Source organism: Artemia franciscana, chromosome 10 (genome assembly GCF_032884065.1).
Source record: "Artemia franciscana chromosome 10, ASM3288406v1, whole genome shotgun sequence".
NCBI classification, from domain to species: domain Eukaryota; kingdom Metazoa; phylum Arthropoda; class Branchiopoda; order Anostraca; family Artemiidae; genus Artemia; species Artemia franciscana.
In genome coordinates this window covers 37,269,752-37,290,621 of record NC_088872.1, presented here as the reverse complement: position 1 = coordinate 37,290,621, position 20,870 = coordinate 37,269,752, and the positions used below count along the sequence as shown (strand labels likewise).

At 35.9% G+C, this 20,870-nt stretch overlaps 1 protein-coding gene across 1 annotated transcript in view; it reads left to right on the top strand.

Annotated features, from left to right (window-relative positions):
- Positions 1 to 20,870, top strand: part of LOC136032156 (serine/threonine kinase SAD-1-like) — a 124,131-nt gene that overhangs the window by 44,190 nt on the left and 59,071 nt on the right. The window contains exon 5 of the mRNA XM_065712339.1: positions 7,993 to 8,143. Within this exon, the coding sequence (XP_065568411.1) occupies positions 7,993 to 8,143 (151 nt within the window). The remainder of the gene's footprint in view (positions 1 to 7,992; positions 8,144 to 20,870) is intronic.

The following is a 20,870-nucleotide window of genomic DNA, read 5'->3' as shown; positions in this document are numbered from 1 at the left end:
ATCCGTCTTCTGTGAATGGGTAAAAAAAAAAATCTAACTCGACTCGCAAATCTGCTAAAAATCTAATCATTGTTGCTATAACTTTGATCGCCAGATGACGACTTGACTTGACTTTATTAAACTTGACTTGACTTGATGTAAGTCGTGAATATAAAAAGCTAACAAAAGAGATTGAGGGGAGAACCATAAGGGTCTACAAAAATAAATCGGTGAATGTGTCAAGTAGAATCCTCATTATCATAAAAAACAACACGATCGCCAAGATAGAAGAACAAGAGCTAAGAGCTCATATGGCATTTGTGACGAGGTCGGAAGGGCCAAGAGCCAGGAGCTCATATGGTATGAGCTCTAGCAAAATTCTAAGAATGAATTGATTGCTTTAAAAGGAAAATCAGAGGCTTAATGCCGGTCGGGATTTAAAATAAGAGCTCTGAGTCACGAGGTCCTTCTAAATATCAAAATTCATTAAGATCCGATCACCCACTCGCAAGTTAAAAATACCTCAAATTTTCTAATTTTTCCTCTCCCTTCAGCCCCTCAGATGTTCGAATCGGGCAAAACGCTTTATCAAGTCAATTTGTACAGCTCCCTGGCAAGCCTACCAATTTTCATCGTCCTAGCACGCCCAGAAGCATCAAACTCGCCAAAGCACTGAACCCCACCTCCTAACTCCCCCAAAGAGAATTGATTTAATCTGGTTACGTCAGTCACGTATCTAAGACATTTATAAGCATTTTCCAAGATTTCTGGTTTCCCCCACCAGCTCCCCCCAATGTCAACAGATCTGGTTGGGATTTGAAAGAAGATCTCCGAGACATGAGTTCCTTCTAAATATCAGATTTCATTAAGATACGGTCACCCGTTCTTAAGTTAAAAATACCTCATTTTTTTTTATTTTTCAGAATTACCCCCCCCCCCAAAAAAAAACCCAAACAGAGCAGATCCGTTCCAGTTATGTCAATAACGTATCTAGGACTTCTGCTTGTTTTTCCCACCAAGTTTCATCCCGATCCCTCCACTTTAATCGTTTTCCAAGATTTAAGGTTCCCCCCTCCAACTCCCCCCAATGTCACCGGATCTGGTCGGGATTTAAAATAAGAGCTCTGAGAAACGATATCCTTCCATACATCTAATTTCATTAAGATCCCATCACCCTTTCGTAAGTTAAAAATACTTCATTTTTTCTGTTTTTCCGAATTAACCGGCCCACAACTCCTCCCCCCCTCTTAGATGGTCAAATCGGGAAAACGACTATTTCTAATTTAATCTGGTCCGGTCCTTGATATGCTTGCCAAGTTTCATTATCCTAGCTTGCCTAGAAATGCCTGAAGTAGTAAAACCGGGACAGACCGACAGATCGACAGAATTTGCGATCGCTATGTCACTTGGTTATTACCAAGTGCCATAAAAATCAGGTGCATTACCAGAAGTTCCACAATTTTCAAGTTTATAATTCGACAGTCCACAGGTATCGAACGCTTTTAAAGCATCCAAAACACCTAAAGCCTCTACTGGAATATCCAGCCTGTTATTATTGCACGCTATTAATACTGAATAGCATCTTCTGTGGACAAACCTCCCCTGAAGTCAAACAAACCATTAAAGAAAATTTTTAGCCAAAAAATCTCAGTTCTTGTAAATAATATTTTTTCATTAACTGTAGATAACACTGGTAAAAGATAAATTGGTCTATTGCTATTAATTTCTTTTGATTCCCTCCTGAAAACCGAAAGACAGAAAAAATTTAAGAACTTTTAAAGAAACAAAAACTGACCCAGAAGCTTTTGGGTTCATCTGTGTAGCAGTCTCTGGTGCTCCTTTTTCTTTTGTTCGTGAAAGAAGAAGACTAAAAATCTTCGATTGGCTAAAAAACGAATGAAGCCTCATGAGATATGGAATCTCCTGGGATATGGGATGAGGGATCAGATGGGATATCCTACTAACGTTAAGCCCCACTGAGAAAAAAATGACCAGCCATTCCTTGCGCAACTACTCTAGACTCAATAAGCTAATCAATAACAAGAGTTGAGTAAAAACTATTTTAAGGATTGTTCTGATGATATTTGCTCACATTTTCCCCAATTTATTTTGATGAATTGTAAACTGGTTGAGACGTTCTCTTTTAAGTTTTCTCTAGGGTTTATTCAAAGCGTAACCAAAGTTCTTTAAAACTTTAACAAGTTTATTCCCATTGCTAATGGATATTTTGTGAAATTTATTCCTCTTATTAACAGAATTTTGTGTCATCTAAAATTTACAAGGATTACTTTTTTTCTCGCCATTGACATTCACTTCGTTTTGCTCGAACAAATTCTAAAGTTATATAAGAATTTAATGTCAGTAAAACAGTGAATTGAAATATGATTTGGATTGAAAAACCCGATCTTTTAACCAATGTGGAAACACCAAAATGATCAGAAACTTCCTTTGAAATTACAAATGAGTAGTGGCGGTCCTCGCCCTTAGCGCACCTCCTGTCTCCCGAAAATTTTCATTTATTTGCAAAATTTTCATTTATTAACAACATTTGAATACATAAAATCACAAAAACATTAAAATTAATGATATTTGGTGTAATTATTTTTAATTTCAAAGTATGGCAATGAAGATATGTGCAAAATAAAAATTTCGGATTCAATTTGCTTATGCTTATTGTCATCTGCGTCCTCTACTTTATTTTGATGAAAATAAAATTTCAAAAATTACAAAATGATTATAGGTGTTAAATAATTTATTTGAAATTTTATACCCCTAAAATTTCTGCGCCGAGAGAAAGTGTTTTATTGAAAGTACTGGAAAAAACAACAAAATTACCCTCTTCCTAGAATATGTCCTCCCCCCTAATTTCCGTAAATTGACGCTACCGAGACTCCACATTATTACAGCTGCACAAGAAGCTACTGGCACTCTACTTTGCCCTCAGTAACTACATCCACCGCTTCACTTTTTAACGCGAATTCAAAATACATACTATAATACATACCTAGCTTCGAAACTTAAGCCTGTGTAAGATAAAATTCACAACGCTTCTAAGCATTTTACCGGCTACTAATAATATTTTATTATAAAATTAAAATCATCCACATCCTAAAGGAGTCTGACCTAACATTCAAAAAAGTTTCTGTAAATTCTATCACATAAACATTAGTAGGTAAGGACTAAGCATAAGCCCAATCGATATTAGTTAAATATTCTGAGTACTATCTAGAACATAATGCAAGAAAAAAAATGACGAACTATTTTTTATGTTACGGGAGCAACACCATGGTTTTGTCCCACCGATTTAAGTGGGACAAAAGCAAGAAAGAAAATTTTAGCAAGAAAGGGGTCTAACTTCCTTGACTTTTAAGGAAAGTGTGGACTTCGTAATGAACTTATTACGTTTTTAAATGCTGTGTCTAATTCTTGCTTGGGTCAAAAAGGATGCTTTTCCCTTACTCTTGGGCCACAGCCTACAACTTGTGACCTAAGTTGATTTTTGTAGTCTATTTCAGAGGGAACTATCTGAAGTTTTTCTTCTTTGAACCGTATTTCTGCTTTTGAGTGGAGAATACAACACATGAATCGCAATCCTTGCAAAAACAAAAAAGAAGAACCACAGATTACCTAGAAATGATTTGCTAGGCCTCTGAGCAGAAATTGTTCGTCCAGGTACAGCGGTTCCCTGATTATACCTTGTTCAATCAGGCAAGTAAGGAGGCACCAGTTTCAGATTAGATTTGTTTTAATTAGTAATAAAACTAAATAATTTTCAAAAGTTTTTCCGAAAAAGGTTATGCTAAGTGTTGGCCTAGTCGTGGTAAAAGTAGTGGATGGATAAGGTAGTGGTGGTAGCAATAGCTCCGGTAGGAGTGGTTATGATAGGATCAGTCGTGCTGAGATTAGTCATGGTTGAAATTATCGGCGTTGACACTCATGGTAAGAGTAGTCGTTTGAGGGTCGAAGTACAGTAGCTGGAGGCCTCTTCTACAAAGCTAAAATTACGGATTGAATGCTTTATGTAATCAGAATCTCGTCAAATTTCAATTTGTACTTCCTTGATTTCAAATGTAGGGTATAGCCAATTCAGTTAGCTACATAAAACTTTTTAACTCAAAAAGTTTAAACTGTACGGTTAATTTTGTTTGTCCAATTCATTTTTAATAGTTTATAGTTTGTTGATTTGGAATAACCCCTTAATAATCCTTAAATGACCAAAATCGACAGACAAAAATGACAAAATTTGACAGAGGGTAATATATATATATATATATATATATATATATATATATATATATATATATATATATATATATATATATATATATATATACATATATATATATATATATATATATATATATATATATATATATATATATATATATATATATATATATATATATATATATATATATATATATATATAGTTTGAAGCTCGGTAGGGGAAGAAGTTCAATGACTTCACTATATATATATCACTATATATATCACTATATATATATATATATATATATATATATATATATATATATATATATATATATATATATATAGTTTGAAGCTCGGTAGGGGAAGAAGTTCAATGACTTCACTTTTGGCCCTCAAATTGCATAAAATTATCCTGATATTGCTCGGATTTTAATAAGTCCTAACATAACTATCTCTGTACTATAGTGTATTATTAAAATCTCTGTTTTAATATACTGATACTGCTAACAACTCACTGCAGCACTAAGCCGCCTGAGGCCAACACAGCTATGCACGTTCTTCATCCGTCCCATTCTATCCAGAGCCTCCTTTACACCCTCCTAAGAAGTTCCCATTTCTCTTAATATTTGCTTACGACATCCTTCCACCCTATTTGGCGACAACCCGATTTTTGTTTGGCCAAGGCCGACAAAGACAGTCTTTGACAATCTGTCATCCTTCATCCGTAGAACGTGTCATAGCCATCTCATCCTTTCTGTCATTATAGCCCTACAAAGCGGGAGTGAACCACATTTTCGTATTGCTTACTATTTAAGATACGGTCAGTTAGTCGGGTACCTAAAACAATCTGTTGGTAATTTCTCTGGAAAATATTTTTCGTTTTTCAGAGCGTCAACGCCTCATACACTTGACCACTGCCATTACTATAGCTTCCAATACTCTCGTCTTAATTTGCAGTCTTTTTTTTTCCTATTCTTCCAAACTTTTTCAACTTTGAAAAAAAAATCACCCTGGGCCTTGACTATTCTACTTTTTACATCTTCACTGCACCCACCGTCTTTATCAATGATAACACCTAGGTAAGTAAAGTTGTCCACTTGATCGATCTTCTTGTTACCCTGCATCACATTCACTTATTTCTAGTTTTAGCGACTTAGTCTTCTTGACAGTCGGGTACCTAAAACAATCTGTTGGTAATTTCTCTGGAAAATATTTTTCGTTTTTCGGAGCGTCAACGCCTCATACACTTGACCACTGCCGTCACTATAGCTTCCAATACTCTCGTCTTAATTCGCAGTCTTCTTTTTCCTATTCTTCCAAACTTTTTTCAACTTTGAAAAAAAAATACCCTGGGCCTTGGCTATTCTACTTTTTACATCTTCACTGCACCCACCGTCTTTATCAATGATAACACCTAGGTAAGTAAAGCTGTCCACTTGATCGATCTTCTTGTTACCCTGCATCACATTCACTTATTTCTAGTCTTAGCGACTTGGTCTTCTTGATATTAATTTTGTAAACCTGTTCTCGCACCCTGAAATCGCAAACTTCTAAGATTTCGTTCAATTTACTAATATTTTCATCCAGGATTCTTAAATTATCAGCATGATCTAAGTATAGGAGAATTTTACTTCCTTATTTGACTCAGTGTTCTCCTATTGCCTTTGTCGTGCTCCTTAGGACAAAGTCCACCAAAATGATTTTTATAAACCTATATCATATGTTTCGCTCTTTATCCATTCATCGCTACTACGTGAAACGTGATTATACTCCATTGAAGAAGAAGAAAACTTCTCAAGTGCGTCTTCATCCGTTGTATTCCATTTATAGTAAAAGATCTTGTTGTTACTTCACTCTTTCTGTCTGAAGTATAGAATATATCCTACTGAAAAAAATATAGTAGTAATATATAGAAGGTATTTATTGTGACAAGACCATGAACCAGAGTCTTCAGGTGGCTTTTTAAGTGAGAGGCTCTTCAAAATAATGAAGGCAGTTGGCCAATTTTCTCAAGTTGAAACTATCGATTTATATTCTTCATGTTAATGAACTTTAATGAAAGAGTGACCCTTGTTTATAGTAACCATAAATAAATAAAAAAACAGAATCTACAAAACTCTGTACATAAAAAGAATTTTTTTCTGTTTTTGTTGGTCATGGGATATCAGAAGAGAGCTCATTTGAATTGTAGTTTAAAGTTTTAGTGCTCATTTTCAGTGGTTATGGACATCATATTACAGGAAAGCGGTAATTTCTATCTTTTTGTGTCAAAAAACACTTCTGGTTCAATTATGACCGAAATGCTCTAGACGTCTAGACTATAAACTCCTGAGACAACCAGTCAGTTGTAAAGTATTGACAAGCTGTTATTTAACATAAAACTTCTGAATTGATTAGCTATCCCCAAGTTTTCATTTGTTAGTGTTTGGCCCTAACTAGGCCAAAATTGTTGTTTTGTTGCGTCAAATAGCTGACAGAATATGGTCTCTTCAGTTACTTAAAATATAGTATTTATTGCTTAAAAGTATTAAATAAAGTATTTCTGAATATCCGATGAAGTATGTTTCTCTCGATATTTTACGATAAATGGGAACGTGTCCTGACCATCCTTTGGGAAAAATATGACTTTTCTTATATTTTGCTGTTCCATCCATATCCATGGCTTGCAATCTCCACTTTGGAATTCTGATATGTGTTGAATTTAACGGTTGAATTCTTATTGAGATTGAACCACAGATTATGTTATGACTGTCCATGGGAAGTCGTCACTGAATTGTTATAAAATGTATCATGATTGCCCAACACTTTCGTTTTTAGTCTTCAGGAGTTTCAATTTTTTCTTGGTAAGACAGAAACAATTTTTATTCTATCTTTTATTGCATTAGTATATCAAATGATGAAGATTCTACCTGTAAACAGGCACGTTATTGATCTTTGAAGATAGCCAGAATGCTAGAATGTATTATAGGCTATTTGTTATAGTAATAGGAAAACTATTATCGAAAGCATGGCCTTGCATACTGATAAATTTTGTGCGGGATTTTCAAGGAGATTTTCCTTGAAGCTCCTTTTGTTTACGATCGCAGCAATGCGCCACTGATATGCTAGTGACCTTATATACACCGAAATTTCTTCCTATGATTTACCCAAACATGTTTCAACCGAATCTAAATGGAAAGCTTTGAAGTTAGCATTCAAGAATTTTCCATTTGAATACTTCTGTTTTGTCTTGTTTCAGTAAGTCAAGAATTAAGGAATTACATCAAAAGAACCGGTTGTAGAGTTGACTTTCAGAATTTCTATTTAATCCCATTCCAATTTTTTGTTTTATTTCATTATGCATATGGGTGAACCCGGAAATATGGCGAGGAGGACTGATACTCTAGGTCTTTCTTTGGAGGGCGAGAGGAGTGAGACGCTCTCAATTACTTACCTATAGTTTTCGCTTACTTTCTTGCGGATCTTTTCCGCAACAAAGTCTTTTTTTTTGCAAAAACAGTATATAATAAGATAAAGAAACTGAAAGTCTTATAGTCTTAGTTTAGGCTAGTCAAAAAAAAAAAAAAAAAAAAAAAAAAAAAAAAAAAAAAAAAAAAAAAAAAAAAAAAAAAAAAATGTCAACGTTAGTTTATGTTGGACTGTTATAATTATGCAGCTTTGCATTTTCATTGCCGATTCCAGAATCCTTGTTATCAATCAAAAAGTAGTAGCAACATCTTTGTAAAAATTGACTCTGGGATTTGGCCTTGTTCAACTTAACTTAATGGCCTTTTTTGTTTACCATAATTTTCCTTTTTTTAGTCATCGAGACCTTAAGCCTGAAAACTTGCTGCTCGATGAAAAGAATAATATCAAAGTTGCTGATTTTGGGATGGCCTCTTTACAACCTGAAGGAAGTATGCTGGAAACTAGTTGCGGGTCGCCACATTATGCATGTCCGGAAGTTATAAGGGTAAATCGAGTTTTATTATTCTTGGTTGTTTCGTACTCATTCTAACTATAATCATAATTGATTTAGAAACTCTTATGATTGAAGCCCTACCCTTTTAAAAGTAATGTTGTACCAGATCCACTTTATGCAGATGAAACGTGACATTTTATCAGGAAACCGGAAGAGGAAATCCTTAGACAGCTAAATATATGCTTGCGGAGGATTTTAAATATGCACTGGTTGCAGAGAATAACAAATCAAACCATCTATGAGAAGCCAGACTCACCTCTCGTGACAGATGTGACTAGAGTCTTCAAATGGAGGGGCTTGATCATGTTGTAAGAATGGATGGCCGCCAGAATCGCAAATGCAGCAATAGATCGGCAACCACGTGGAATCGCAAATGCAGCAATAGATCGGCAACCACGTGGATTGTAGAGATAGACCTAAAAGAAAACTCATGCGCACTTACTAGAATGATATGCTAAACCTCTACAACACCTTTCAGCCTCATTAGAAGGATGTTTTCGCGCTAATAAGTCGGAGGATTCACTGGCGGCCCCTGCTTGATGTTTTGGGTTCCTTTGAAGATGCATATGGAACTAAGGTATAAGGTGGGTTAGTAAATTAAATGCTTCGAAGAAAGTGGAGCTAATAGAGTTTAGATGCGCAAATGACTGATTGTAAATTTGACTTAAGGTTTTGAGACAAAGCCTGATGTCTCCCACCCAATTTGAATGTTTTCGTGTAGTTTTTCTAGCTAACTGACTATTAATATCAAAAGCTAACAAATATATTGGACTAAAATACCTTTTTGTTTTATAATTCCTTTCCTAGAAAACGTTTTATTCCAGTAAAGATTTGTACTCGATACGCCTATACGAACAACTAATAAGATTTCCACTCCGTCTCTAGTTGAAATGTTTAGCCAGAAATATGTTTTTTCCCCCTCGCCTCTACTGGATGCGGCCTTGATTGTTTCGTACTATTAAATTTTCTTCAGCGAGGTCCTAGAGCTCAATCTAACTCATCTACTCTTTTTTCCTTGTCAAGTTTGTTCCATGAAATGAGTTAATCTAGGGAATCAATTTTCTCTAGCTTAAACCCCACTCTCCTTCCTTATTTGCTCGTTTAGCGAGATTAAAACCTTTATTTTTTGCTTATTTGTTTGATACTATATTGTTAAGCTTAGAACTGGGATTTGAAAAATAACTAGTGAAGTGTGTCACAACAAGTGAGGTAGGTTTTTCGTGTACCGCTTCAAGAAGAAAGACTAAATCGGTAAATTATATTAGGAACGAAATTTTTGGTCTAATAAGATTCATGGGGGATAGATCAGGACAGACCAGGTAATTTAGGAAACACATAAGATGAGAATAGAAGAAGAAAAAAGTCGATAACACTTCAGAGTTCCGAAAGAAAGAGTTCTAGAACCTTGACAGTGGTTTTACGGACCCACATAGATATTTGTACCAAACAGACGGAAGAGATTCTTGGGATTATTAATGAACTTAAAATTTTGCATTAAATTTGGTTCAACTTTACAGAAGTACCGAGTATAAGATGTTAAATAATGATTATGGTATCCAACTGAATTCAAAGAAGAAATCATTGCAATTTTTGTATTGCTTTTTACAGAATTTCTGTGACCTAGCTTCCTTATATATTGTTTAAATTTTTATTTTGACCTAAAGTTTTGATCAATACCCAGTCTTACGTTAATAACAGGCTTTTATTCATGGTTTATTTTTCGAAATATGGGAATTTTGGATCTGTCAATTTTTCAAATTTGTTTGTCCTTCGATGCCTTTAGTGGGTGCTCTACATTTCGCAAAATTACTTCTTACGTGAAAAAAGGTAGCATAGTCATTAGTTGGTTACCTTTGAATATTGATCAGTTTAACATCTGTTTTGCTCTTGTTTTTAAGAAAACTTACTAGTTTTTGCTCAGTTTCACTAACTAGATTCTGGTTTGTCGAAGCCAAGTGGCAACTAACAAAATATGTTAAAGCTGTCGGGTGACGCTAAGTTTATGCTGAAAATATAGCGGCAAAAAAAAGGGTTGATCATAGGCTTATGTATAAGTGAGGCATCGAAAGCACAAATTGATGTTCACAAATTTAAAAGGCAATTGGATACATTTCACGAACTCGAAATGTACAAGATCTTATGGCACAATCAAGCGTATTGCTCTTTTATTGAGATTAATTTAAAAAAGAAAACTTTTTCCACGAAAGAAGGTTTTCGTAGAAAAGTAAACAGCTATATGAAACAAAAGATGAGTAGAAATTATACGTCTTATTGACAACCAGCATGCATGTAGCGCCTTTTGATTTAGTTTTACAGCAACATACACTTTAGCTGAGAGTCGCTACTTTATAATTTATCAAACAGTTCATGGTAACGAACTGTAGTAAGGAGCGACCCGGCTCAATAGTAACCGAAACTCTAAAAAAATGGAATTTTGATACCAATAGGTACATCAAAAGAATCGCATTTTAGTGCTGATTTTAAATATATAAGTTTCATCAAGTTTAGTCTTACCCATCAAACGTTACGAGCCTGAGAAAATTTGCCTTATTTTAGAAAATAGGGGGAAACACCCCCTAAAAATCATAGGATGTTAACGAAAATCACACCATCGCATTCAGCGTATCAGAGAACCCCACTGTAGAAGTTTCAAGCTCCTATCTACAAAAATGTTGCTATTCGTATTTTTTGGTAGCAGACCGATCACGGGTTTCTTTTTTTTATGGCACTTGGTATTAACCAAGTGACGTATAGCAATCGCAAATTCTGTCGGTCGGTTTGTCGGCCCCGGTTTTGCTATTTTAGGCACCTCCAGATAAGCTAGGACGATGAAATTTGCCAGGCATATCAGGGACCGGACCAGATTAAATTAGAAATAGTCTTTTTCCCGATTTGACCATCTGGGGGGGGGGGAGTGGGGGCCCGTTAATTCAGAAAAAACAGAAAAAATGAAGTATTTTTAACTCACGAACGGTTGATCAGATCTTAATGAAATTTGATGTTTGGAAGGATATCGTGTCTTAGAGCTGTTATTTTAAATCCCGACCGGATCTCGTAACATTGGGGGGGGGGAGTTGGGAGGGGGAAACCTAAAATCTTGGAAAACACTTAGAGCGGGGGGATCGGGATGAAACTTGGTGGGGAAAACAAGCACAAGTCCTAAATACATGATTGAAATAACCGGAACGGATCCGCTCTCTTTGGGGTAGTTGGGGGGAGGGGGTTAATTCTGAAAAATTAGAAAAATGAGGTATTTTTAACTTACGAACAGGTGATCGAATCTCAATGAAATTTGATATTTATAAGGATATCGTGTCTCAAAGCTCTTATTTTAAATCCCGAATGGATGTGGCGATATTGGGGGGGGGGGGTTTGGGTGGTAACCTAAAATCATGGAAAACGCTTAGAGTGGAGGGATCGGGATGAAACTTTGCGGGAAAAATAAGCAGAAGTCTTGGATACGTGATTGACATAATTGGAACGGATCCCCTCTATTTGGGGATTTTTTTTTTTGGGGGGGGGGGTTGAACTTAAAAATTAGAAAAAATATGTATTTTTAACTTACTAAAGAGTGATCGGATCTTCATGAAACTTCATATTTAGAACGACCTCGTAACTCAGATCTCTTATTTTAAATTTCAAACGGAAATCTTAGAAAATACTTAAAGCGGAGAGATCAGGATGAAACTGGATGGGAAGAATAAAAACAAGTCTAAGATACGTGACTGACATAACCGGAACGGTTTTGCTCTCTTCGGTGGAGCTGGGGGCGGGTAATTCAGAAAAAATGAGGTATTTGTAACTTATGAACGGGTGACCAGATCTTAATGAAATTTGATATTTAGAAGGATCTTGTGCTTTAAAACTCTTATTTTAAATTCCGACCAGATCCTGTGACATTGGGGGTAGTTGGAGGGGGAAACCAGAATTCTTGAAAAACGTGAAAATTGGGATATTTTATCTTACGAATAGGTGATCGGATCTTAATGAAACTTGATATATAGAAGGATCTTATGTCTCAAATGCTCCATTTTCGACTCGACTTGGATCCGGGAAAACAGAAATGTTGAAAAACGCTTAGAGTGGAGAGATCGGGATGAAACTTGATGGGAAGAATAAGCACAAGTTCTAGATACGTGATTGACATAATTGGAACGGATCCGTTCTCTTTGGAGGAGCTGGAGGGTGTTAATTTTGAATAATTAGAAAAATTGAGGTATTTTTAACATAAGAACGGGTGACCGGATCTTAATGAAATTTGATATTTAGAAGGAATTCGTGTCTCAGAGCTCTTATTTCAAATCCCGACCAGATCTATTGACATTGGGGGGAGTTGGACGGGGGAAATCGGAAATCTTGGAAAACACTTAGAGTGGAGGAATCGGGATGGAGCTTGGTGGATATAATAAGAAAATGTCGTAGATACGTCATTGACGTAGCCGTACTGGATTCACTCTCTTTGGGGGAGTTGGGGGGAGGGGTTCAGTGCTTTAGCGAGTTTGGTGCTTCTGGACGTGCTAGGACGATGGAAATTGGTAGGCGTGTCAGGGAGCTGCACAAATTGACTTGATAAAGTCGTTTTCCCAGATTCGACCATCTGGGGGGCTAAAGGGAGAGGAAAAATTGGAAAAAATGAGGTATTTATAACTCACGAGTGGGTGATCAGATTTTAATGAATTTTAATATTTAGAAGGACATCGTGACTCGGAGCTCTTATTTTAAATCCCGACCGGCATTAAGCCTCTGATTTTCCTTTTAAATCAATCTATTGATTCTTAGAATTTTATTAGAGCTATACCATATGAGCTCTTGGCTCTTAGCTCTTCTGGCCTCGTCACAAGTGTCATATGAGCTCTTGTTTTTGTTTCTTTTTCAGGGGTGTTCGTATTGACCCTGTGGTCCTAGAATGTTGCAAGAGGGCTCTTTATAACGGGAATTAAAAGTTCTAGTTCCCTTTTTAAGTGACCAGAAAATTGGAGGGCACCTAGGCCTCCTCCCATGCTTATTTTCACCATAGTCGAAAAACATAATAACTATGTCTTTGGGGACGACTTACTCCCCCACAGTCTCCGTGGGAGGGACTGCAATTTACAAACTTTGACCACTGTTTACATATAGTAATGTTATTGGGAAGAGTACAGACGTTTTCAGGGGGATTTGTTTTTGTTTTGGGGAGGGGGGGAGAAGTTGAGGTGGGCTACGTGGTAGGATCTTTCCATGGAGGAATTTGTCATGGGGGAAGAGAATTTCAATGAAGGGGGCGCAGGATTTTCTAGCATTATTTAAAAAAACAATGAAGAAATAAATATGAAAAGTTTTTCAACTGAATGTAAAGAGCAGCATCAAAACTTAAAACGAATAGAAATTATTACGCATACGAGGGGTTCACCTCCTTGCAATACCTCGCTCTTTACGCTAAATTATTTTTAGTAATTTCAACTATTTGTTGAAATTACTAAACTACTGCATTAACTTACTAAAGTAAACTAATTTACTAAAGTAACTCAACTATTTATTCTACGGCCTTTGTGATTCAGGGGTTATTCGTAAGGAATTGGGACAAAATTTAAGCTTTAGTGAAAGAGCGAGTTATTGATGAGGGGGTGAAGCCCCTCATATACTTAATAAAAACATAAGGATATAGAAGTTTGTTACATAAGTTAATTCGTAAGTTACGTATATTTTTTACTAATGAAAACGTTCGTAAAAAATTAAAAGTTTTATTTGCCTTTTTGTGTAATCAAAAAATCGGAGGGCAACTAGGCCTCCTCCCCCGCTTCTTTTTTTCTCAAAACCTTTCGATTAAAACTACGAGAAAGCCATTTAGCCAAAAAAATAACATGCGAATTTCGTTTCAATTGTTTATGTGCGGAGAGCCAAAATCAAAACATGCATTAATTCAAAAACATTCTGAAATTAAATACAAGGCTTATTAAGCCTTGTATTTAATTTCACTGAAAGTAAGGGGCGACATTAAAAATTTAAAACGAACAGAAATTATTCGGTATATGAAAGGGGCTTTTCCTCCTCAATGCCCTGCTCTTTTTGCTAAAGTTTTTCACTGTTTTAAAAAGTAGCAGTAGTAGTATTCACAGTTTGCCTTTTTGGTCTAGTTAACTATCCTTCATACCCTGATATTTTCAACTAAATTTTTAAGCCGTTTCTGAGATATTGCTGATGACCCCTTTTGATACTGCCGATACAGCTTTTTGACAGCTTCCGTGAAGCGTGTTTCAATTTCAATCATCATCTCCCTCAGTATTTCTGAAAAATTTCTCCTTTACATTCTAAGCCTTAGTAGCAGTATTAGTAGTAGTACTAGCAGCAGTAGTATGCATATAGTACCCTTTGTTTGGTTTAACATCCACCTCAACATGCACTAAAAGTTCCAACTTAATGATCTTAGCTGTTCCTGGGATATAGCTGCTACGCACTTTTAATAACCTGCAACGATAGCGTGTTTTGACTTAATTCAACACCCTTCTCAACATTTGCTGAAAGTTTCACTTTTACCGTTAGCATTAGTAGTAGTAGTAGTAGTAGTAGTAGTAGTAGTAGTAGTAGTAGTAGTAGTAGTAGTAGTAGTAGTAGTAGTAGTAGTAGTATTAGTAGTAGTAGTAGTAGTAGTAGTAGTAGGAGTCGGCGTCATTGTAATCATAGTAGTAGTAGTCGTAGTAGTATTAGTAGTAGCAGTAGTCGTAGTACCAGTTATAGTATCAGTGGTAGCAGTTGTTCCAGTTTTGGTAAAGTTAGTTGGAGTAGTATACATTTAGTACCTTTTGATTAGTTCAACAACCCCCTTAACATGCCCTGAAAGTTCCAACTTAACACCCTACCCTATGATATTGCTGATATGCCCATTTGACGACCTCCATGCACAGAGTGTGTTTTGATTTATTTCAAATCCTCCCTAAAAATCCTTTTGTCAATTTAGTATATCGTATGTCACAAAACCATGTTATGACATTGGATATATTTCGTATCACAAAGGAATCCAAAATGTTCGATAGGAAACGTCCTTAAGCTTTTTGTGTATGAGGTTGAGGTTATAAAATCTACTAGCCGCGAGTGAACCCTCATGGGAAATTTAGACTAAATAGTAAGTCATAAACATTATGGTTTGAATATGTCTTCTTGGTGCAGTAAAATCGAACCCGTAGAGGAGGTTAACTAAATAGCCAAGAAGGAGAAAGGGTAGAAGGACAACGTAGATTAAACTGGAATTAGATTGTAAATAGTCGTTGCTAACCTTAGAGAATTTCAGGAGTGACGACAAAAGCACTAGCTGTTAAGAGGATAGGAGAAGAGTTCGTTAGTTTCTTTGTCTCAGATGGCTGAAGACTACGGAGGTTGTGTAGTAGTAGTGCAAACGATTGTCTTATTAATTGACAACTAGAATTATCGCGATCTACGCTTTACCAATTTTTAACTCATCATCTATTTTTCCTTTATTAAATTTATATCTTATTTACGTATCATGTGCTTATTAAATGAAGAGTTCACTCTGTCTGTCATCCATAATAACAAGCGTTTATTTAAGCGTTCCCCCTCTCTCTAATTGCTCTGATGGTTCTATCTCAAGGAAGTTCAATTTCGCATATTATAGGTTAGGATAAGAAAAGCTCTAGGCACAATTTCTAGTTCTAGGAACCGTATTCAGCCATTCCATCTTTATTGTGTTTTTTTGGCTTTCTTACAGATTCTCTTTTCAAATATCTGTATCTAGACCTCCGGTGCCGCGCCGATAAGGGAAGGTCGGTGGTGGCGGGACAAAAATAGCAGCGGCGGTGCACCGCCGAAATATTTTTCTCGCCGCCGCCGGCGCGATCGTTGTTAACCGGAAACATTTATGTTTTGATCAATATTTCTCAAATCCTATCTTTAATTTGTAACTGGTCTGGGCCTATTCACGAGTTAGAAATTTTGCGAGTCGTTGACTGAACGTTGGTCTTCTTCGTTATTCTTCAAGAGATCGAAGATCTAGAAGGAATTTGGAAGGTATATCCCTTTTCAATTTAGATTGTTTTGATAATGAAGATCTGTGCTCTTAAATACAGACCAACAACATGTTCTTTTTAGCCTATGAACCTGGTGGCAAATTGCCCAGCTCATCAAAGGCTCTAACTCCAGCCCATCCCTACCTGCACTGCCATCCTCTCACAGCGCTTTCAGTAAGCCTTTGATTTTGCAGCCATTGTGAAATAGGTTAGTCACACCTGAACAAGTACAACCACAAGATCACCCAGCACCACCAAGAAAACAAAATGCTTCAAGGAAGAAAGGAGGTCAGAACAAAAGTGCTCACTGACACATCAGTGAAAACTAAGATTGAAGATGCCTTTGTTACAAGGAAAGCAAAGAAGAGGTGCAAAAGAAAAAAATTGCAACAAAAGCAAGCAAAACAAAGAAGGAGGCTGTGAAGAGATTTGGTGAGAAGATAGCACTGAGGGTGAAAATGAAACTGGAAAGAGTCAGACTGTGACTGTTGGCGACAACTCAAACAGTTCTCTTGGATAAGATAGTGAAAAGAAATGTGAACTTATTTTTCTTTTAGGTCGCGATTGGCAACTTAGTAAAAGTCATCTATGAGAGCCATTAGGGCGAAGGTAGAACCTAGTGCAGAGGTCAGTATGACAATTATGAGTGGTGGGAGAGGTAATGTGTGAAAGTGGCTTGAATAGCCAGATCATATCTACTCCATGAAAGAAGGTTTTGGGTAAAAAAAACCAAAAAAAAACTCAATACTTATACAGTGTGTGATCTTGGACAAATGTTTTGACTAAAATCTATCTTCCCTAAACAAGGACAGTAGTTTCTAAATTTTGAGCTGATGCAGATAGTTGGGATTGGCTAAACCTCTACAACACCTTTCAGCCTCATTAGAAGGATGTTTTCGCGCTAATAAGTCGGAGGATTCACTGGCGGCCCCTGCTTGATGTTTTGGGTTCCTTTGAAGATGCATATGGAACTAAGGTATAAGGTGGGTTAGTAAGATAGATAGTTGGGATTGGCTAAACCTCTACAACACCTTTCAGCCTCATTAGAAGGATGTTTTCGCGCTAATAAGTCGGAGGATTCACTGGCGGCCCTTGCTTGATGGGCAAACCTATTTAAATATGATTACTCTTTTTCACAACATATGCTAGTGATTAAAAATGTCCGTGATTGAGATACTTCAATTTTAAGATCCTTAGTACAAGATTGGGTAGTAGTCTATTTTCCAAGATTAGACTCAAGGTGGAAATTTGTATTTACAATTAGGCCTCTACTATTAACTGTCTGTGCATTTAAATCGTTGCCATCGTAATGAAATGCATCGCTGAAATGAGTAAGTAGAAAAAAAAAAATTGTTTTCTAGGTAGTGTAATAGATGTAACTATTGAGATGTTGATTAGGGAGACCTGCTTTTGTAGTTTGACTCTGTAGTTTGTCTAAAGTTTGACTCTGTCACAACCTTGTGTTTTAAGACAATAAAACAATAAATCTGTCGCTCTTAGAAAATTGGGACAAACAGTCAAATTTAGCATAAAGAGTAAAGTATTTAGGAAGGGGCAACCTTTCATGTATGGAATAATTTCTGTTCTTTTTTCAACTAATGCCGGTAAATCTGGTTCATCCTCTATGAAATATACCCTTCCCTCTCATGGAAGACCCCTCCGTGGAAATTTTATCCAACGTAAAGTGCACGCCCCCTGTACAATTTCTTCCAGACAGTTCCATCCTCGCAAAGAATCCTCCCTTCCTGTAAAATTGCTTGCGGACATTTCAGCCTGAAAAATTCGCCTTAAGATTCTTTCATTGAATAAGACTTAAATCTCGAATCAGTATGCCCTCTTCCGCGGACAATATTTCCCGGAAACAAAAAAACATATGGAAAAAAGCCCATGAATGCTTCCCTTGGAATATCTTCGCATAAAAAAAAAAAATCGGCAAAGAGAATGTAAGAAGATTAAAAAAAAAAATAGTATAGCAATTCTGTCGAGTCCCCTTGGTGTAACATTTCCTTTGGAAAATTCACCTCCCAGAAATTTCCCTCCCCAAGGAAGATTCTCCCTATAGAAATCCACCCTAAGCACACCCCCCCCCCAAAAAAAAAAAATTCTGTATACTTCCCAATAACAGATTCTATACGTAAACAATGGACGATTTTTTTCAAACAGTTCGTGGTAACGAACTGTAGTAAGGAGCGACCCGGCTCAATAGAAACCAAAACTCTTGGTTTCTATTGAAACCAAGAGCGATTGTTGTGTTTTTATGTTTATTGTACGTGTTTCGTAAACAAAATAGTCAGTAGTCAAACAGTTGGTGGTAACGAACTGTAGTAAGGAGCGACCCGGCTCAATAGAAACCAAAACTCAAAAAAATGGAATTTTGATACCAATAGCTACATCAAAAGAATTGCATTTTAATGCTGATTTTAAATATATAAGTTTCATCAAGTTTAGTCTTACTCATCAAAAGTTACGAGCCTGAGAAAATTTGCGTTATTTTAGAAAATAGGGGGAAACACCCCCTAAAAGTCATAGAATCTTAACGAAAATTACACCATCAGAGAACCCTACTGTAGAAGTTTCAAGCTCCTATCTACAAAAATGAGGAATTTTGTATTTTTTGCCAGAAGGCAGATCACGGATGCGTGTTTATTTGGTTTTTTTTTGTTTTTTTTTTCCTAGGGGTGATCGTATCGACCCAGTTGTCCTAGAATGTTGCGAGAGGGCTCATTATAACGGAAATGAAAAGTTCTAGTGCCCTTTTTAAGTGACCAAAAAAATTGGAGGGCACCTAGGCCCCATCCCACGCTAATTATTTTCCCAAAATCAACGGATCAAAATTCTGAGATAGCCATTTTATTCAGCGTAGTCGAAAAACCTTATAACTATGTCTTTGGAGACGACTTACTCCACCCCAGTCCCCGTGGGAGGGGCTATAAGTTACAAACTTTGACCAGTGCTTACATATAGTAATGATCATTGGGAAGTGTACAGGCGTTTTCAGGAGGATTTTTTGGTTGGGGGGAGGGGTTGAGAAGAGGAGGATATACTGGGGGAACTTTCCATCGAGGAATTTGTCATGGGGGAAGAAAATTTCCATGAAGGGAGGGCAGGATTTACTAGCATTGTTTAAAAAAAACAAAGAAAAAATAAATATGAAAAAGTTTTTTCAGCTGGAAGTAAGGAGCAGCATTAAAACTTAAAACGAACAAAAATTATTACCCAAATGAGGGGCTCACCTCCTCCTAATACCTCGCTCTTTATGCTAAAGTATTTTTAGTAATAAACTATTTATTCTACGGTTTTTGAGATTCAGGGGTCATTCTTAACGAGTTGGGACAAAATTTAAGATTTAGTGTAAAGAGAGAGGTACTGACGAGGGGGCGAACCCTCTCATATGTGTAATAAAAACATGAGAAAAATTCTTTACGTAAGCTAATTTATAAGTTACGTACATCTTTACTGATAAAAAGATTCGTAAAAAATTAAAAGTTCTAGTTGCCTTTTTAATTAACCAAAAAATTGGAGGGCAACTAGCCTTCCTCCCCCGCTCTTTTTTTCTCAAAATCATTCGATCAAAATTATGAGAAAGCCATTTAGCCAAAAAAATAAATAAATATGCAAATTTCGTTTTAATAATTCCTCTGCGGAGAGCCAAAATCAAAACATGCATTGATTCAAAAACGTTCAGAAATTAAATTAAAAAAACAAGTTTTTTCAACTGAAAGTAAGGAGCCACATTAAAACTTAAAACGAACAGAAATTACTTCGTATATGAAAGGGGCTGCTTCCTCATCAACGCCCCGCTCTTTACGCTAAAGTTTTTTACTGTTTTAAAAAGAAGAGTTGAGAGAAAGAGTCAATTATTTCTATCATACACCAATTCAAAAACGAAAGTATTCAAGCCGATGTAGCTGAGTTGGTAACGCGTTATGTTCCAGGTTCTAGGTTCGAGAGGTTCCAGGTTCGAACCTTACAAAAACTACAAAAAAAAACTAAAAAGAAAAAACTAAAAAAACTAAAAAAGCTAAAAAAAGGTAAAAACTAAAAACTAAAAAATAAAAAAATAAAAAAATAAAAAAAGGTAAAAACTACAAGAAAAAACTAAAAAGAAAAAAAAACTAAAAACTAATAAAAAAAACTAAAAAAAGGTAAAAACTCCAAAAAAACTAAAAAAAGGGTAAAAAAACTAAAAAAAACCTGTGCCGGGGGGCACAGGGGGATATATAAATGACACAGGGAGATATATAAATGACGATGGGGACACATTGAATGTTTGATTAGAAATCACCATCAACAAAGCTCAAGGGCAATCATTAGAATAATGAGGTATAGATCTGAATACGGATTGTTTTTCCCCATGGACAATTATATGTTGCATGTTCAAGAGTCGGTAAACCTGACAATCTATTTATATGTACAGACAATGGGACAGCGAAGAATGTTGTATATTCGCAAGTTTTACGTAGTTAAAACACACACAAACACACACACACACACACACATATATATATATATATATATATATATATATATATATATATATATATATATATATATATATATATATATATATATATATATATATATATATATATATATATATATATATATATATATATATATATATATATATATATATATATATATATATATATATATATATATATATATATATATATATTCACAGGTGGGACACAGGGACACAACTACAATGGCGCGTAACG